Consider the following 15,550-nt stretch of genomic DNA (forward strand, 5'->3'; position numbering starts at 1 on the left):
CAGAGGATCGAGTGCCGATCACCCCTGTGCGTGATCAGAGTGCGCAGTATCTCGATGCAATAATTCAAGAACACGACATGGAAGATCTGGGCTGGGTGTTGCTTCAAGGCTCGCAGCCATGTTTTACGCACTTCCAACGCGGTAGCAATGCAAGACTAGATAGAGTATACGCAAGCATAGGATTTGTGACAATGTGTTCCAAACATGAAGTGAAACATGTTTCTTTCAGCGATCACAGCCTTGTTATTGTAAGCTTTGGGAAGAAACACAGTAGGACTCGTTTCAACTGGAAACTTTGGAAATTTAATGTTAAACTGCTGGAGGATGAAACCTTTGTTAAACAAATTATAGACTTAATCAAAATGCCTTGCGTCGAATCAGCAAGCTGCGCAGATAAGTGGGAAAATTTTAAGAACACAGTCAAGATGAAAGCGATAGAACGAGGAACTATCTTTCATCAAAGCGAAAAGAAACGAATCAAAGAATTGGAGTGCAAATTAGACTTTTTGACAAGTATGGAAACAGCAGTGCCCGGTTTGTACATGAAAGAAATCCGAGAAGTCAAAAGCCAGCTAGAAGCTCTGGAGGCAGATAAGTACCGAGCGGCTGTGATAAGGGCGCGCGCCGAAAAGTTGTGGGCTGGTGAAGTGCCGAATAAGCGTGCATTGTGTGATGAAAGAAGATATGCAGCACAAAATGAAATTCAACAGATCCGCTACCGCAACAGAATAACGACCGACCGCGAGGAAATCGAGCGAGTGTTTGTTGAGCATTACGAAGGACTGATAGGGAATGACAGAAGCGCAAAGGGCAGTCTGTGGGACGAATTTTTGCACCTCATGCCTCGATTAGACGAAGAGAAACGTGCGCGCTTAGAACAGCCTATTAGCTTAGAGGAAGTTCAGAAGGCTATTGAGGACCTGCCACTTGGGAAAACACCAGGACCGGATGGGTTATGCGCTGCTTTCTATAAAACATTCAGGGAAGAAGTCAGCCTGCTGCTATATGATATGATTGCAGAAGCATACAATGTAAAACAAATGCCACCTTCCTTCTCTACTGCCCACATTGTGCTTATCCCCAAAACATGTGACCGAGAAAAAATGCTATCTGTGGGGGATTATCGCCCGATAACCCTCACAAATGTCGACTACAAGATCTATATGAAGATCCTTGGTACACGTTTACAGAGTGTCATCACGGACCTAGTTGGACCGCACCAAACGTGCGGAGTGAAAGGGCGTACCATCTGCACAAATGTGCACATCGCTCGAAGTATCCTTGAGTGCTGTGATGTGTTCGGTGGCCGAGTTGCAATGGTACAGCTAGACCTGTCGAAGGCGTTTGATCGCGTGGCGCACGATGTCTTGTACTCAGTTTTGGAACATGTAAATGTGGGCAGCATAATACAAGACGGGCTTAAAATGGTTTACAGCAGCTGTACAGTTCAAATAATTGTCAATAAGAACCTGTGTGAACCCATCCCTGTGCGGTCCTCCGTACGGCAGGGATGTCCGCTTTCACCATTGCTTTTTGCACTTTACCTTGAACCCTTCTGTTTAAGTCTTATTAACAACGACCGAATAAATGGCTTCAGGTTTCAGTCATCTAATGTTAAAATTCTTGCGTATGCGGACGACATTGCTGTATTCTGCAGTGACCGCGAGAGTGTACAAGAAAGTGTTGACGTCGCCAAGCGGTTTTGCCAGCAAACTGGGGCTGAGATCAATTGGGAAAAGAGTGTGGGCTTTTGGCACGGAAGCTGGGGAATTACACCACCGTTGTTCGCGAATCTGCAGTGGACAAACATGCCGTTGAACTACTTGGGTGTGCCTCTTGAGCACTATAACAAGAGCGCAGATTACTGGAACGAGGCGACGTCAAAAGTGAGCGAGAAAGCAAGGGCATGGCAAGGACGAGACTTGTCGATGTTTGCGAGAGCAACAGTATGCAACATTTTTTTTAATTGCCAAAGTGTGGTATGTTTTGCAGTTTCTGGCTATGTCGCGTGTAAATGTGCAAAAAATGCATAGGGTATTTGCTGTGTTTATCTGGAATTCAAGTTGGGAGAGGATCAGAAGAACCAATTTGTTTCGAACAGTTCAAGATGGTGGTCTGGGTCTCGCACATTTGTTTGTTCGCCAGGTTGTGTCTCGTTTTATGTTTATGAGGGATCAGAAAGACCCCTTCCTGCGCTCAATGATGCAGGTGCGTCTGAGCAGAACTCTTCCTGATTTTATAGTGTCCACTGTGAGATTGTCAACTTGTGGCGCTAGAGGTTATTTGAAGGAAGTTGTCGACTCTGTGCAATTTCTCAAGGTTCGGCTTTCACAAGAGTATCTCAGCACTGTAAAGAGGAAAAGACTGTACAAAGATCTTATAGATCTAATCATGCCAGTGCCTCTGTACCGTATAATAAACTCTGGAGGCCTAGGTCAAGATGTTCATAAAAGAATTCAAAGGATGCCAGTTAAAGCAAGTACAAAAACATTCTTTTTCAAACTGCACACGGGAACCTTGCCGGTTAAGACATGGCTATCTGACAAAGGCATTTTTGTACCATGGACAACGAACTGCTTGCTGTGCAAAAAGCCAGAAACCATTGAACATGTGTTCATTGAATGTTGGGACGCGATCTTCTATTGGGATGTCCTGCAACGTACACTAAAAAAGGAACTACATTTAACACCGATTGGAATCCGCTACTTACCAACAGACACAGATGACACAGGTGTCCCTTATGACATGATTATGCTCCTCGGCCTCCATAGTTTATGGAAAACACGTATGGCGGTGCGCAATGCAGATGTAAACGTCCGAACTACAAAGGAAAACTTTGTGGAAAGTGTATGTTATATACGTGATGTGTACCGAGTGCAGAAAGACCCACCAGCGTGGATGTGTGTGCTTGACGATTTAGTTCAAATCAAGTCATTTTAACTTTTGACCGGCTGAAGCAGCCGGGGTGCTTTTAACAATGTATCGTGCTTGTCTCAATAAAAAGGTATTAAAAAAAAAAAACTCGTTGTTTCTAATTGTTCCAGTCGGCGCCGTGGCTTAGTTGGTTAAAGCGCCTGTCTAGTAAACAGGAGATCGTGAGTTCGAATCTCACCGGTGCCTTTTTACTTTCATTTTTCTTTCCTACCCCATCGTTCGTTAACTGCATTCATCGCCTTGACTGCTCGTAGAAACTCGTTGTTTCTAATTGTTCCAGTCGGCGCCGTGGCTTAGTTGGTTAAAGCGCCTGTCTAGTTAACAGGAGATCGTGAGTTCGAATCTCACCGGTGCCTTTTTACTTTCATTTTTCTTTCCTACCCCATCGTTCGTTAACTGCATTCATCGCCTTGACTGCTCGTAGAAACTCGTTGTTTCTAATTGTTCCAGTCGGCGCCGTGGCTTAGTTGGTCATTCTACTTCCGGCCACCGGCGTGTACGGACGAAGAATGATGAGCTCCGGCGGAGCGGCGATTGCGGCCTAGGCTGGCCGCGGTAACAGGCTTGAGGAAAACGACGATAAGGAATGTCAGATTATTTTGCCGCATCTGCCCACCGGACGTGTTGTTTTCAACACAGTTTTTTTGCACGGTGACGTACGAGTGCGACCCTTCAGGGTTGAAGATTTCCGGGACGCCCTGGCCAAGATTGGTACGCTCCCAGACGTGGTGGCCTTGGGGGCTTACCAAATAAACCATGTCTGGGCGGTGACTTTGAACAGCACGGAAGCAACCAAGCGGCTGCTAGCATTCAAGGAGCTTCAAGTGAAAGGTCGACGGTGTATCGTCATTGACCCGGAGGACCAACAGGTGAAGCTACGGCTCCACTGGATGTTGCACGGCGTGGCGGATGAAGATATCCGAACAGCTTTTGCGGCGTTCGGCGAGGTGACGGAAGTGACCCGTGAGCGGTGGCGAGTCCAGGGAGTGCACGAAAAGGGCTCAACAACGAGAACCGTGCTTCTGAAGTTGAAGCCTGGGATGAAGATAGAAGACCTGCCTCACCAGATAAGAGTAGCAGGGGAGTTGGCCCTTGTTGTGGTGCCTGGGCGGCCCATGCAGTGCCTGCGCTGCCGCGGGACCGGTCATGTGCGCCGGGAATGTAAGATTCCGCGGTGTGCGACGTGTAAGCGGTTTGGCCACTCGGAGGAAGACTGCGTACGAACGTATGCAGTGGCTACTGCACCAACAGCGATGGCGGACATGACGGAACACCGAATGGATGTCGCAGAGACGGAGGATGCCGCAAAAGGGGTCGGAGAGGACGAGAGGGTGACAGCAACGACAGGCATGTTAGTGCCCCCGGGGGGTGGTGACAAGATGCTCGGTGGACCAGACAGGGAAGTGACACTGCCAAGCAACGGACCGTCGGAAGAAGAAAAGGTGAGCGATGCCGAGAGCTCAAAAATTGAACTTCCGGAGTCTGCGGGCAGAAGGGGGACCCTCGAAGGGAGCAGCGGCCGAGCGACCAACGTCCAGGGCCCTGCGAAGCGTGCCCACGACGGGAGCGCCAGTGAGACGAATGAGGCAGATACAGCTAGCAACGACGAGCCGCCGATAAAAACGCCAATAGGGAGGAGGGCGACCTTCAAACCAAGACCGAATGTCTCGACGGACAGGAGAGCTGCCGAAAAGCCGCCCCCGTCACAAGGTCTGCCAGTCCAACCTCATGGCTCTGGCGTCAACGAAAGCGTCTAGCGCCATGCTAGACGTGAAGGGTAAGCACCATTCTCTTGGCCTCTTTTCACTCTAAGAAAATGGCTTATGTACTGTCACTAAAGGTTGCGACCCTTAACGTGAGAGGTCTAGCAGCAAAAAGGAAGCAGAGCCAGGTCCTGCGCCTTTTAAATGAAAATGACATCGATATACTTGGAGTTCAAGAGACAAAAGTCGAGGGTGAACAAGAGACCGAGAGCATGGTGCAACGTTTCACGTCGCGGTTTTACGCAGTTGTCAGCCATGCAGTCGGTACATCTGCTGGATGCGTCCTGTTTGTGAAGAGGTTGCCGGGTCTTGTAGTGCAGTCGCATGCTTCTTTTCCGTCGGGTCGGGGCGTGGTCCTCGATTTTAGTTTTTGCTCGGCTGAGTGGCGTGCTGTTTGTATATATGCGCCTACGGTAGTTGATGAGAGGGCTGCTTTGTTTGATTTTGTTGAAGATTATTTAAACACGGATAAGCAACTTGTCTTTCTGGGAGATTTCAATTGTGTACTGAGCTCCGGTGACAAAACTAGCCATCGTACATTTAGGGATCGTAGCACAGAGGTACTTTCGCGCTTGATTGACGAGTTTGCACTGGAAGACGTTGCAGAGTGTCTCACGAGCGAGCGACGGGTTCAGTATACGCATTTTCAGGGTGCTAGCCACGCCCGCCTTGACAGAATTTATGTGGCCGCAGAACTGGCTCCAAAATGTCAGGATTATTATGTTTCGGCGGTAACGTACTCAGATCACTGCATGGTTCAGTGTACAATTGGAACAAGAAATAGAGGTAGCGGTTTTAGTTGGGAATTGTGGAAGTTAAATAATAAGCAGCTGAATGACGAGCAATTCACCAGACTAGTAGAAGAAGAAATTGGTAGGATTTGTCAGGAGGACAGCCACGAACTGGGTCAAGAATGGGAACTGTGTAAGCAACAAATAAAAATCAAAGCTATAGAAAAGGCCAGCTGCATAAGGTTTCAAGAAAAACAAAATGAAATGCATTTAAGATCTTTGCTAGATAAATTGTTAGGCCGGGAGTGTAACACGCCAGGGTTATACATGGACGATATTAGAAAAATAAAACAAAGACTTCAACTGAATGACGAAGACCGTTATCGCGGAGCACTGGTGCGTGCGAGAGCGGAAAAACTTGCCATGGATGAGACGCCGACAAAAAGATCGTTGGGAATAGAAAAAGCAAATGCAAGGCGAAATCACGTGGAAGAGGTAGATTGGGCAGGACACACAGAGACCGATAACGAAGGAATCGCGAAAGCTTTCCGGGAGTATTATGAAGAGCTATTTTCGTCCCGAGAGGTTAATTTGGACCGTTTCAAAGAATCCTTTCTTGACGCGATGACAAAAATTGATGACGAACAAAAAGAAAGACTGGAGCGGCCAATAAGCGAAAAAGAAGTGCAGCAGGCAATAGAAAATTTAAACCCTGGGAAATCACCCGGGCCTGATGGCCTGAGTGAGGCTTTTTATAAAGCGTTCAAGGAACAGCTATCTCCTTTGTTGTGTGCCTTATTTAATGAAGCGTATGAACTGAAGGCACTGCCTGCGTCTTTCGGATCGTCGCACACAGTACTTATTCCGAAAACTGACCAACCAGATAAGCTTAGGCAGTTGTCGTCTTACAGGCCCATTGCTCTGACAAACGTTGATTACAAGATTTATATGAAGGTGCTTGCTGGCAGACTACAAACGGTTATATGCGAACTAGTGGGCCCTCACCAAACGTGCGGTATCAAAGGGCGATCCATCTTTCAGAACATTCACAAAGCGAGAAGTGTGCTCGAATGCTGCGATGCAAATCATGCGTGTGTTGCTTTACTGCAGTTGGACTTGGAGAAAGCTTTTGAATGTGTGGCGCATACTATTCTGTTCAGCATATTAGACCATGTTAATGTCGGCTCTGTTATTCGAGAGGGAGTGGCCTTGGCGTACCGTAACTGCACTACGAGATTAATTGTCAATAAGTCACTGGGGGCCCCCATCAACGTACGACGTTCGGTGCGCCAAGGTTGCCCCCTCAGCCCTCTTTTGTTCGGCATTTATATTGAAACATTGTGTTTAAGCATCCTACAAAACAATGACATTGATGGTTTTCGACTGCAGGAGTCAGAAGTCAAATTGCTGGCTTACGCAGACGACGTTGCGGTTTTTTGTGTGAATAAGGAGAGTATAAAGAGGACAGTGGATGTGGTAAAACATTTTAGCAAAGTCACAGGGAGTAAAGTTAACTGGGGTAAGTGCCTGGGATTTTGGCACGGAGAATGGCAGCTGACCCCCGACACTTACGCTAATGTGTCGTGGGTTACAACGCCTGCAAAGTACTTGGGTGTGCCCTTGGAATTTTACAAGGAAAGCGAGCCATACTGGCTAGAGCAGGTCAGAGAAACCCGTGAAAAAGCGGAGAAATGGAAAAGCGCTCAATTATCAATATTTGCAAGAGCCGCAGTTTGCAACCTTTTTTTAATTAGTAAGTTATGGTATGTAATGCAAGTGTTGCATTGCTCCCGTGTAAATGTGCAAAAATTGCATCGAGTTTTTGCGGTGTTTGTTTGGGCCTCGAGTTGGGAGAGGTGCAGTCGGACAAATTTGTTCCGGCAGGTGAAGCATGGGGGGCTTGGTCTGGGTCATTTGTTTGTGCGACAGATTGTAAACCTGTTTATGTTTTTTAGGGATGCCAGTGATCCATTCCTGCGCACAGTGTGTCAACAAAGACTTGGTCGAGCGTTGCCTGATTTCGTAGTTTATACTCAATGTATGCCGGGCTCTCTTTTTGGATTCTTTAGGGAAATTGTTGTGAGCGTGAAATTCTTAAGCACACGTTTTTCGAAAGAGTATTTAAGTAATGTTAAAAGGAGAACATTATACAAGGATGTTTGTGAAGTGGTGTTCCCGGTGCCCTTGTACCGAGCTTTATACTATGGAGGCACAGGAAGTAATGTATTAAAACGCGTAAAAAAAATGCAAGTTGCTACGGGAGCTAAAACGTTTTTCTTTATGCTACATACCGGTACTTTGAGTGTAAAATCATTTATGGAGGAAAAGGGTATTTTCCTACCGTGGGGGGCCCAATGTCTCATCTGCAAACAGCCAGAGACAATAGATCACGTGTTTTTGCATTGCTGGGAGGGGGTATATTTGTGGGATGTTCTGCAAAGGACAATAAAAAAACAGTTGCCACTTGATTCCCATGGCATTAGGTATTTGCCATTGGAAAACCACGATGATATGCCGTTAGACCAGGTTATGTTAATGTGCCTCCACAGTATATGGCGCGCACGAATGGCTGGTTATCACTGCGATCCAGATGCACGGCCAGCCCGCATGTATTTCCGTGAAAGTGTGCAGCGATGGCTCGACGTGCTTAAATTGCAACCATGTGCTCCTGAGTGGCTGTCAAAGCTGGAACCTTTAACGGTGCTCAAGGAATTTTAAAATGACAATGCCTGCCTCTCAGTGGGGGATAGGCAACGCGAACTAGCTTTGTGTACATATATTATTCCTTTGTTCCTGTTGTTTTGTTTTCCAGTGCGTTGTATTTGTGTCAAAGTCAGGCAATAAAGAAAAAAAAAAAAAAAAGCCGTGGCTTAGTTGGTTAAAGCGCCTGTCTAGTAAACAGGAGATCGTGAGTTCGAATCTCACCGGTGCCTTTTTACTTTCATTTTTCTTTCCTACCCCATCGTTCGTTAACTGCATTCATCGCCTTGACTGCTCGTAGAAACTCGTTGTTTCTAATTGTTCCAGTCGGCGCCGTGGCTTAGTTGGTTAAAGCGCCTGTCTAGTAAACAGGAGATCGTGAGTTCGAATCTCACCGGTGCCTTTTTACTTTCATTTTTCTTTCCTACCCCATCGTTCGTTAACTGCATTCATCGCCTTGACTGCTCGTAGAAACTCGTTGTTTCTAATTGTTCCAGTCGTCGCCGTGGCTTAGTTGGTTAAAGCGCCTGTCTAGTAAACAGGAGATCGTGAGTTCGAATCTCACCGGTGCCTTTTTACTTTCATTTTTCTTTCCTACCCCATCGTTCGCTAACTGCATTCATCGCCTCGACTGCTCGTAAAAACTCGTTGTTTCTAGTTGCTCCAGTCGGCGCCGGGGCTTAGTTGGTTAAAGCGCCTGTCTAGTAAACAGGAGATCGTGAGTTCGAATCTCACCGGTGCCTTTTTACTTTCATTTTTCTTTCCTACCCCATCGTTCGCTAACTGCATTCATCGCCTCGACTGCTCGTAAAAACTCGTTGTTTCTAGTTGTTCCAGTCGGCGCCGTGGCTTAGTTGGTTAAAGCGCCTGTCTAGTAAACAGGAGATCGTGAGTTCGAATCTCACCGGTGCCTTTTTACTTTCATTTTTCTTTCCTACCCCATCGTTCGTTAACTGCATTCATCGCCTCGACTGCTCGTAAAAACTCGTTGTTTCTAGTTGTTCCAGTCGGCGCCGTGGCTTAGTTGGGATTCCACTTCCGGCCACCGAGCGTGACGGACGTGATTATCATGGGCTCCCAAGGAGCGGATTCAGCGGCCCAGCTGGGCCGTGGTATCAGGAGCACGGAAAGGCCTACCAAGGATTATGAACTGGTTCTGCCGCATCTGCCTACAGGTTCGAGTGTTTTACATACTGTTTTTTTGCATGGCGACATAAAAGCCAGGCCGTACCGGGTGGAGCACTTTCGAGACTCCCTCGCTCGTCTTTCACTGCTGCCGGAAGTGGTTGCCCTCGGGGCATACCAAATGAATCACGTGTGGGCGGTAACGTTTAAAGGTGAAGAGGCGAAAGCGAAGATTTTGGAAGCCCAAGCTATTGAAGTTAAGGAACACCGCTGCGTAGTAATTGACCCCTGTAACCAAGGCATCAGGTTGAAGCTTTTCTGGCTGCTTCACGGCGTGCAAGACGATGATGTGCGAGCGGCGTTGGCAGCCTTTGGAAAAGTGACTGAAATTTCAAGAGACAAGTGGAAGGTGCAAGGATGCGTCGACAAGGCTTCAACGACACGAACGGTCACGCTGAAGCTAAAAGTGGGCGTTACCATTGAGGACCTGCCTCATCAGCTTCGGGTCGCCGAGGACGTCGCACTCGTCCACGTCCCAGGCAGAGCCCCGCTTTGCCTCCGGTGCCGCGGGAAGGGCCATTTACGGCGTGAGTGTCGTGTGCCGCGCTGCGGGCTGTGTCGTCGCTACGGCCATGACGAGTCCCAGTGTGTGCGCACGTATGCCAACGTTGCAGGCCCCGTGCCGAGTGAAGTGGCAGGCGAGCACTTGATGGACGCAGTGGACGCCGAGGAAGCGAGCAGTGGAATCACTGAGGAGGCAGAACAGAACGAACAGTCCTCTGAGAAGACCCCTGCCCCTAAAGAACACTGTGAATCAGAGTTGATAGTTCCGTTGTCGAATGTCGCTGGGACCGAGACACCCCCGAAAGAAAACGGCAATGCCAGTGCAGCAAGCCCAGCGTCGGCTTCGCAACACAGTGAGGAACAGGGGGACACTGAAGCTGAGATGCCAGCTGCTTCTACCTTGCCTGTGAAGCGGGTGCACGAAGACAGTGTCAACGGGGAATCAACCCAAGGAGGAGCGGAAAACGGACAGCCTCCACTGAAGGCGGCGCCCCTTCGCCGGGCGTCCTTCAAGCCAAGGCCAAACGTGCCCCCAGACCGGAGAACTGTGTCACCTGTGCCTCCGCCATAGCGGGGGTACCCTTTCCGGTCGAGACGTTACAAGCCCGGTCCATGATCGGGAGCAGCGCTTGGAACGACGGACGGACTCGCCAAAAAGGAAGAATGGTCATCCCATGCAACAGTTGAACCGCAATGCTGTCTTTCTGCAGAAGAGATGTGAGTGAAATGTTTCGCGATTTATAATTTCTTGAGATGGCGACCAATTTATCCACTAGCTTGCGCGTAGCCACGCTAAATGTGAGGGGGCTGTCAACGCGTCGGAGACAACTGCAGCTGAACCGCATTCTGCTGGAAAATGAAATTGATGTGCTAGCAGTTCAAGAGAGCAAAATGGAAAGCGAACAACAAACAGATAAAATGGCTGAAATATATCGTTCTAGATATAATGTTTGCGTTTGTCATGCTGTTGGAAGATCGGGGGGATGTGTCATTTTCATCCGAAATTGCATAGAGTGTGTACAGTCTGTGTTCTCGTGTGAGAGTGGACGGCTTTTGATATGTGATTTCAGTTTTTCTGGATTGGACTGGAGAGTGATCTGCGTTTATGCACCGACTAGAACGTTTGAGCGCGAAGAGTTCCTTCACTATATGAAATCCTTCTTAATACTTGAGAGGCGTGTTCTCCTGCTTGGAGACTTCAACTGTGTCTGTAGACCGGAAGATAGAACAACAGACCGTGTCCTTCGTGACAAGAGTGCAGAGTTACTTATTGACATTGTTATTGAGGCAGAGCTTGAAGATGCTGGCTGTATAATGACGCATGAAGGCCAAGCAAAGTTCACGCACTTTCAAGGTAGCTGTCATGCAAGGTTGGATCGAATATATGTTCCCATTGATTGTGTGCCCTTGTGCTCGGAATATCAAACACTTCCCATGAGCTTTAGTGACCACTCCCTCGTAATGATTACTCTAGGCATGAAAAGTAAGGCAACAACGTTCAATTGGGAGTTATGGAAATTTAATGAAAAACTGCTGCTGGATGAAGAGTTTACCACTAAAGTTAAAGAATATATTAAGCATATGTTACAAAATGACTAATTTTATACAAGCATGGGAGCAGTTTAAGTGCGAGATAAAGATAGCTGCTATTGACCGAGCATGCACTCTCCGACGTAAAGAAAGAGAACAAGAAAAAGAACTTCGTAGCACACTTGAATACATGCTTAGCATGGAGAGCGTTAAGCCTGGCTTGTTCGCCCAAGATATTAAAAAGATAAAAACCAAACTTGAGGTGATGGACGAAGAGAAGTATCGCGGTGCGGTGATAAGGGCACGCAGCGAAAAATTGTGGCTCGGAGAGACGCCCACGAAAAGGGCACTTAGTGACGAAAAAAGGTACGCAGTGTCAAAAGAGATAAAAGAAATCTGCTATCAGAACGTAGTTACCCTTGAAAAAAGAAAACGATTGAACGGGCGTTTGTAGAATTTTACAGCGAATTGTTTAGCCTGAAAACACCGGACATTGAACGCTTCAGAAAAGACTTTCTGTCGCTGATGCCAAGAGTAGAAGACGAAGTGGCGCAGACACTTGAAGCAAGTATTACTTCTGAGGAAATTGAGGCCGCTATCGGGGAATTAAATTCCAGTAAGTCACCCGGACCAGATGGTCTTGGTGCTGCCATATACAAGGCCTTTCCAGCTGAAATGGCTGTTTTACTGGAAAGAGTTATTAGTGAATGCTACGAAAAGAACGTACCTCCTCCGTCTTTTCGAATGTCACACATTGTATTAATCCCGAAATCAGATGAGCATGTTAAGCTTCAGTCTGTAGCGTCTTACCGACCTATAAGTCTAACGAATCTTGACTATAAAATTTACATGAAAGTATTAGGGCGATGACTCCAACGTGTAATTACTTCTCTTGTAGGCCCACATCAGACATGCGGTATAAAAGGAAGGACCATTTTTACTAACATACACGCAGCAAGGAGTGTACTAGAATGTTGTGACGCGATGCATGACCACGTAGCCATGATGCAATTAGACCTCCACAAAGCATTTGATAAAGTGGTACATGAAATTTTGTTCTCTGTTTTAGAGTATGTCAATGCTGGTTCCGTGATTACAAAGGGCGTGAAAATGGTTTACGAGTGCTGTTCAGCGAGACTGGTCGTGAATAAGCAGTTAACTGATCGTATACCTTTTCAGTCGTCAGTAAGGCAGGGCTGTCCTCTGTCTCCCCTTTTGTTTGCGCTTTATCTGGAGCCTTTCTGTCTAAGATTGCTTACAAGGCCAAACATACGCGGTTATAGATTTTTTCAAAGTGAAGTTCGGGTTTTGGGCATACGCGGACGATATTGCGGTTTTTTGTACTGACCATGAGAGCGTGCAAGAAGTTGTAAAAGAAGCCACTGCTTTTTGCCCTGCAAGTGGAAGTGAAATTAGTTGGGCAAAGTGTTTAGGATTTTGGCACGGAAACTGGCAATACGCGCCTGCATTATTCTCCAGTATGCAATGGACAACAACGCCAGGCAATTACCTTGGTGTGCCACTAAAGCATTACCGTGAAAGCAAGGAATGTTGGGCCGGTGAAGTTGAGCAAGTGAAAACCCAAACAAACAAATGGGGAGGACATAACTTTTCTATGTTCGCAAGAGCTACCGTTTGCAATATGTTCCTAGTTGCAAAAATTTTTTACATCCTGCAAGTGTTATCTATGTCAAGAATCTCTGTTCAAAAACTGCATAGGGTATTTGCCACGTTTGTGTGGGCTTCAACATGGGAGCGTACCAGTCGATGCAATCTTTTTCATACGGTGCATAACGGTGGACTGGGCTTGTCACATTTATACTTAAAGCAGATTGTAACAAGGTTCTTTTTTTTGCGCGAACAAAGCGATGTTTTTCTTAGAACGGTAATCCAAGTGCGATTGCGGGATTCACTGAATGAATATGTAGTTTCCACTATGTCTACAGGGACAATGGCTCTAAGTGCTTTTCTTCGCGAAGTTGCCGCGTCCTTCCAAATAGTGAAGGCGAGATTTTCAAATGAGTATATGTGTACTGTTACGCGAAAACGGCTTTACAAAGATTTATTGGAAACCTTTTTACCTGTGCCTCTTTATCGCGCTGTATATGCTTTGGGTCCGGAGCGGGACGTGTTGAAGAGAGTGAAAAGAATGCCCATCAGATCGTCCGCTAAATCTTTCTTTTTTCAATTGCATACCGGCACTCTTCCGGTGAAGCCATGGCTGGAAAGCAAAGGCCTTTTCGTGCCTTGGTCTGCTGACTGTTTAATTTGCAAAAAGCTGGAAACCATAGAGCATATTTTCCTTGATTGTCACGATGCAGTTTTTTTGTGGGACGTGCTACAGCGTACTATTAAAAAGGACTTACCAATAACGCCGTTTGGCATACGCTACCTTCCATGCGCCCAGCCAGGAGAAGTGCCCAGGGATTTATTAATGGTCTTGTGTATGCACAGCATATGGAGAACGCGCATGGATGTTCGCCATGAGCATGTTGTCGTACACCCAGCCCATCAATACTTTGTTGAAAGTGTAATGTACACGCGTGATGTTTTCGGAGGGCAATCTGAACCCCCAGATTGGCTGCCAGTCTTGGACAAGCTCATGTCACCTAATCCATTCTACCACAAGAAACCTGTAAGAAAGTGACTTGTGTTTTTAATTCCATGCGACTTTTCATCGTTCTTTGTAGTTGCCAAGTCGGTAATAAAGAAAAAAAAAAGCCGCCGTGGCTTAGTAGGTTAAAGCGCCTGTCTAGTAAACAGGAGATCGTGAGTTCGAATCTCACCGGTGCCTTTTTACTTTCATTTTTCTTTCCTACCCCATCGTTCGTTAACTGCATTCATCGCCTCGACGGCTCGTGGGAATGAGAGCAACACATTCTACTTCCGGCCACCGGCGTGTACGGACGAAGCCTGTTACCGCGGCCCAGGCTGGCCGCGGTAACAGGCTTGACGGAAACGACGATAAGGAATATCAGATCATTTTGCCACATCTGCCCACCTGACGTGTTGTTTTCAACACAGTTTTTTTTTTGCACTGCCACGTACGAGTGCGACCCTTCAGGGTTGAAGATTTCCGGGACGCCCTGGCCAAGACTGGTACGCTCCCAGACGTAGTGGCCTTGGGGGCTTACCAAATAGACCATGTCTGGGCGGTGACTTTGAGCAGCACTGAAGCAACCAAGCGGCTGCTAGCCTTCAAGGAGCTTCAAGTGAAAGGTCGACGGTGTATCATCATTCACCCGTAGGATCAACAGGTGAAGCTACGGCTCCACTGGATGTTGCAAGGCGTGGCGGATGAGGATATCCGAAATGCTTTTGCGGCTTTCGGTGAGGTGACCGAAGTGACCCGTGAGCGGTGGCGAGCCCAGAGCGTTCACGAAAAGGGCACAACAACGAGAACCGTGCTCCTGAAGTTGAACCCCGGATGAAGATAGAAGACCTGCCTCCCCAGATAAGAGTAGCAGGGGAATTGGCCCTTGTGGTGCCTGGGCAGCCAATGCAGTGCCTGCGCTGCCGCGGGACCGGTCATGTGCGCCGGGAATGTAAAATCCCGCGTTGTTCGACGTGTAAGCGTTTTGGCCACTCCGAGGAAGATAGCGTACGAACGTATGCAGTGGCTACTGCACCAACAGCGAGGGCGGACATGACGGAGCACCAAATGGATGTCGCAGAGACAGAAGAGGCCGCAAAAGGGGTCGGAGAAGCTGAAAAGCTAGCAGCAACGACAGGCATGTTAGTGCCCCCGGAGGGTGGTGACGAGATACTCAGTAGGCCAGACAAGGAAGTGACACTACCAAACAAAGGACCGTCAGAAGAAGGACGAGTGATGCCGATAGCTCAAAAATTGAACTTCCGGAGTCTGCGGGCAGACAGGAAAGCCTCGAAAAGAGCAGCGGCCGAGCGACCAGCGTCGAAGGTCCTGCGAAGCGTGCCCACGACGAGAGCATAAGTGAGACAAACCAGGCAGAGGCAGCTAGTAACGACGAGCCGCCGATAAAAACGCCAATAGAGAGGAGGGCGACCTTCAAACCAAGACCGAATGTCTCGACGGACAGGAGAGGTGCCGAAGAGCCGCCCCTGTCACAAGGTCTGCCAGTCCAACCTCATGGCTCTGGCGTCAATGAAAGCGTCTAGCGCCATGCTAGACATGAAAGGTAAGCACCATGCTCATGGCCTCTTTTCACTCTAAAAAATGGCTTA

The 15,550-nt window shown here is 47.7% G+C and overlaps 1 protein-coding gene and 7 non-coding genes across 8 annotated transcripts; all 8 read left to right on the forward strand.

Moving 5' to 3' along the window:
* Positions 1-1,549: 1,549 nt before the first annotated feature.
* LOC146192410 (uncharacterized) lies at positions 1,550-3,000 on the forward strand. Its single transcript, XM_084602482.1, has one exon. The coding sequence runs from the start codon at positions 2,002-2,004 to the stop codon at positions 2,938-2,940; it is 939 nt and encodes a 312-aa protein (XP_084458608.1). The 5' UTR covers positions 1,550-2,001; the 3' UTR covers positions 2,941-3,000.
* Positions 3,001-3,046: 46 nt separating this feature from the next.
* On the forward strand, positions 3,047-3,120 carry TRNAT-AGU (transfer RNA threonine (anticodon AGU)). The gene has a single exon. It is a non-coding gene; the product is annotated as a tRNA-Thr (tRNA).
* Positions 3,121-3,216: 96 nt separating this feature from the next.
* Positions 3,217-3,290, forward strand: TRNAT-AGU (transfer RNA threonine (anticodon AGU)). Its single transcript has one exon. It is a non-coding gene; the product is annotated as a tRNA-Thr (tRNA).
* A 5,167-nt stretch (positions 3,291-8,457) lies between these two features.
* On the forward strand, positions 8,458-8,531 carry TRNAT-AGU (transfer RNA threonine (anticodon AGU)). The gene has a single exon. It is a non-coding gene; the product is annotated as a tRNA-Thr (tRNA).
* A 96-nt stretch (positions 8,532-8,627) lies between these two features.
* Positions 8,628-8,701, forward strand: TRNAT-AGU (transfer RNA threonine (anticodon AGU)). Its single transcript has one exon. It is a non-coding gene; the product is annotated as a tRNA-Thr (tRNA).
* Positions 8,702-8,797: 96 nt separating this feature from the next.
* TRNAT-AGU (transfer RNA threonine (anticodon AGU)) lies at positions 8,798-8,871 on the forward strand. Its single transcript has one exon. It is a non-coding gene; the product is annotated as a tRNA-Thr (tRNA).
* Positions 8,872-8,967: 96 nt separating this feature from the next.
* Positions 8,968-9,041, forward strand: TRNAT-AGU (transfer RNA threonine (anticodon AGU)). The gene has a single exon. It is a non-coding gene; the product is annotated as a tRNA-Thr (tRNA).
* Positions 9,042-14,067: 5,026 nt separating this feature from the next.
* TRNAT-AGU (transfer RNA threonine (anticodon AGU)) lies at positions 14,068-14,141 on the forward strand. The gene has a single exon. It is a non-coding gene; the product is annotated as a tRNA-Thr (tRNA).
* Positions 14,142-15,550: the final 1,409 nt, after the last annotated feature.

The sequence above is a fragment of the Amblyomma maculatum genome, chromosome 4 (genome assembly GCF_055883805.1).
Source record: "Amblyomma maculatum isolate TAMU_Amacu chromosome 4, ASM5588380v1, whole genome shotgun sequence".
Taxonomy (NCBI): Eukaryota; Metazoa; Arthropoda; class Arachnida; order Ixodida; family Ixodidae; genus Amblyomma; species Amblyomma maculatum.

Coding starts and splice junctions, on each gene's coding strand:
- LOC146192410 (XM_084602482.1), top strand. CDS start 2,002: ATGTCGCGTGTAAATGTGCAAAAAATGCATAGGGTATTTGCTGTGTTT.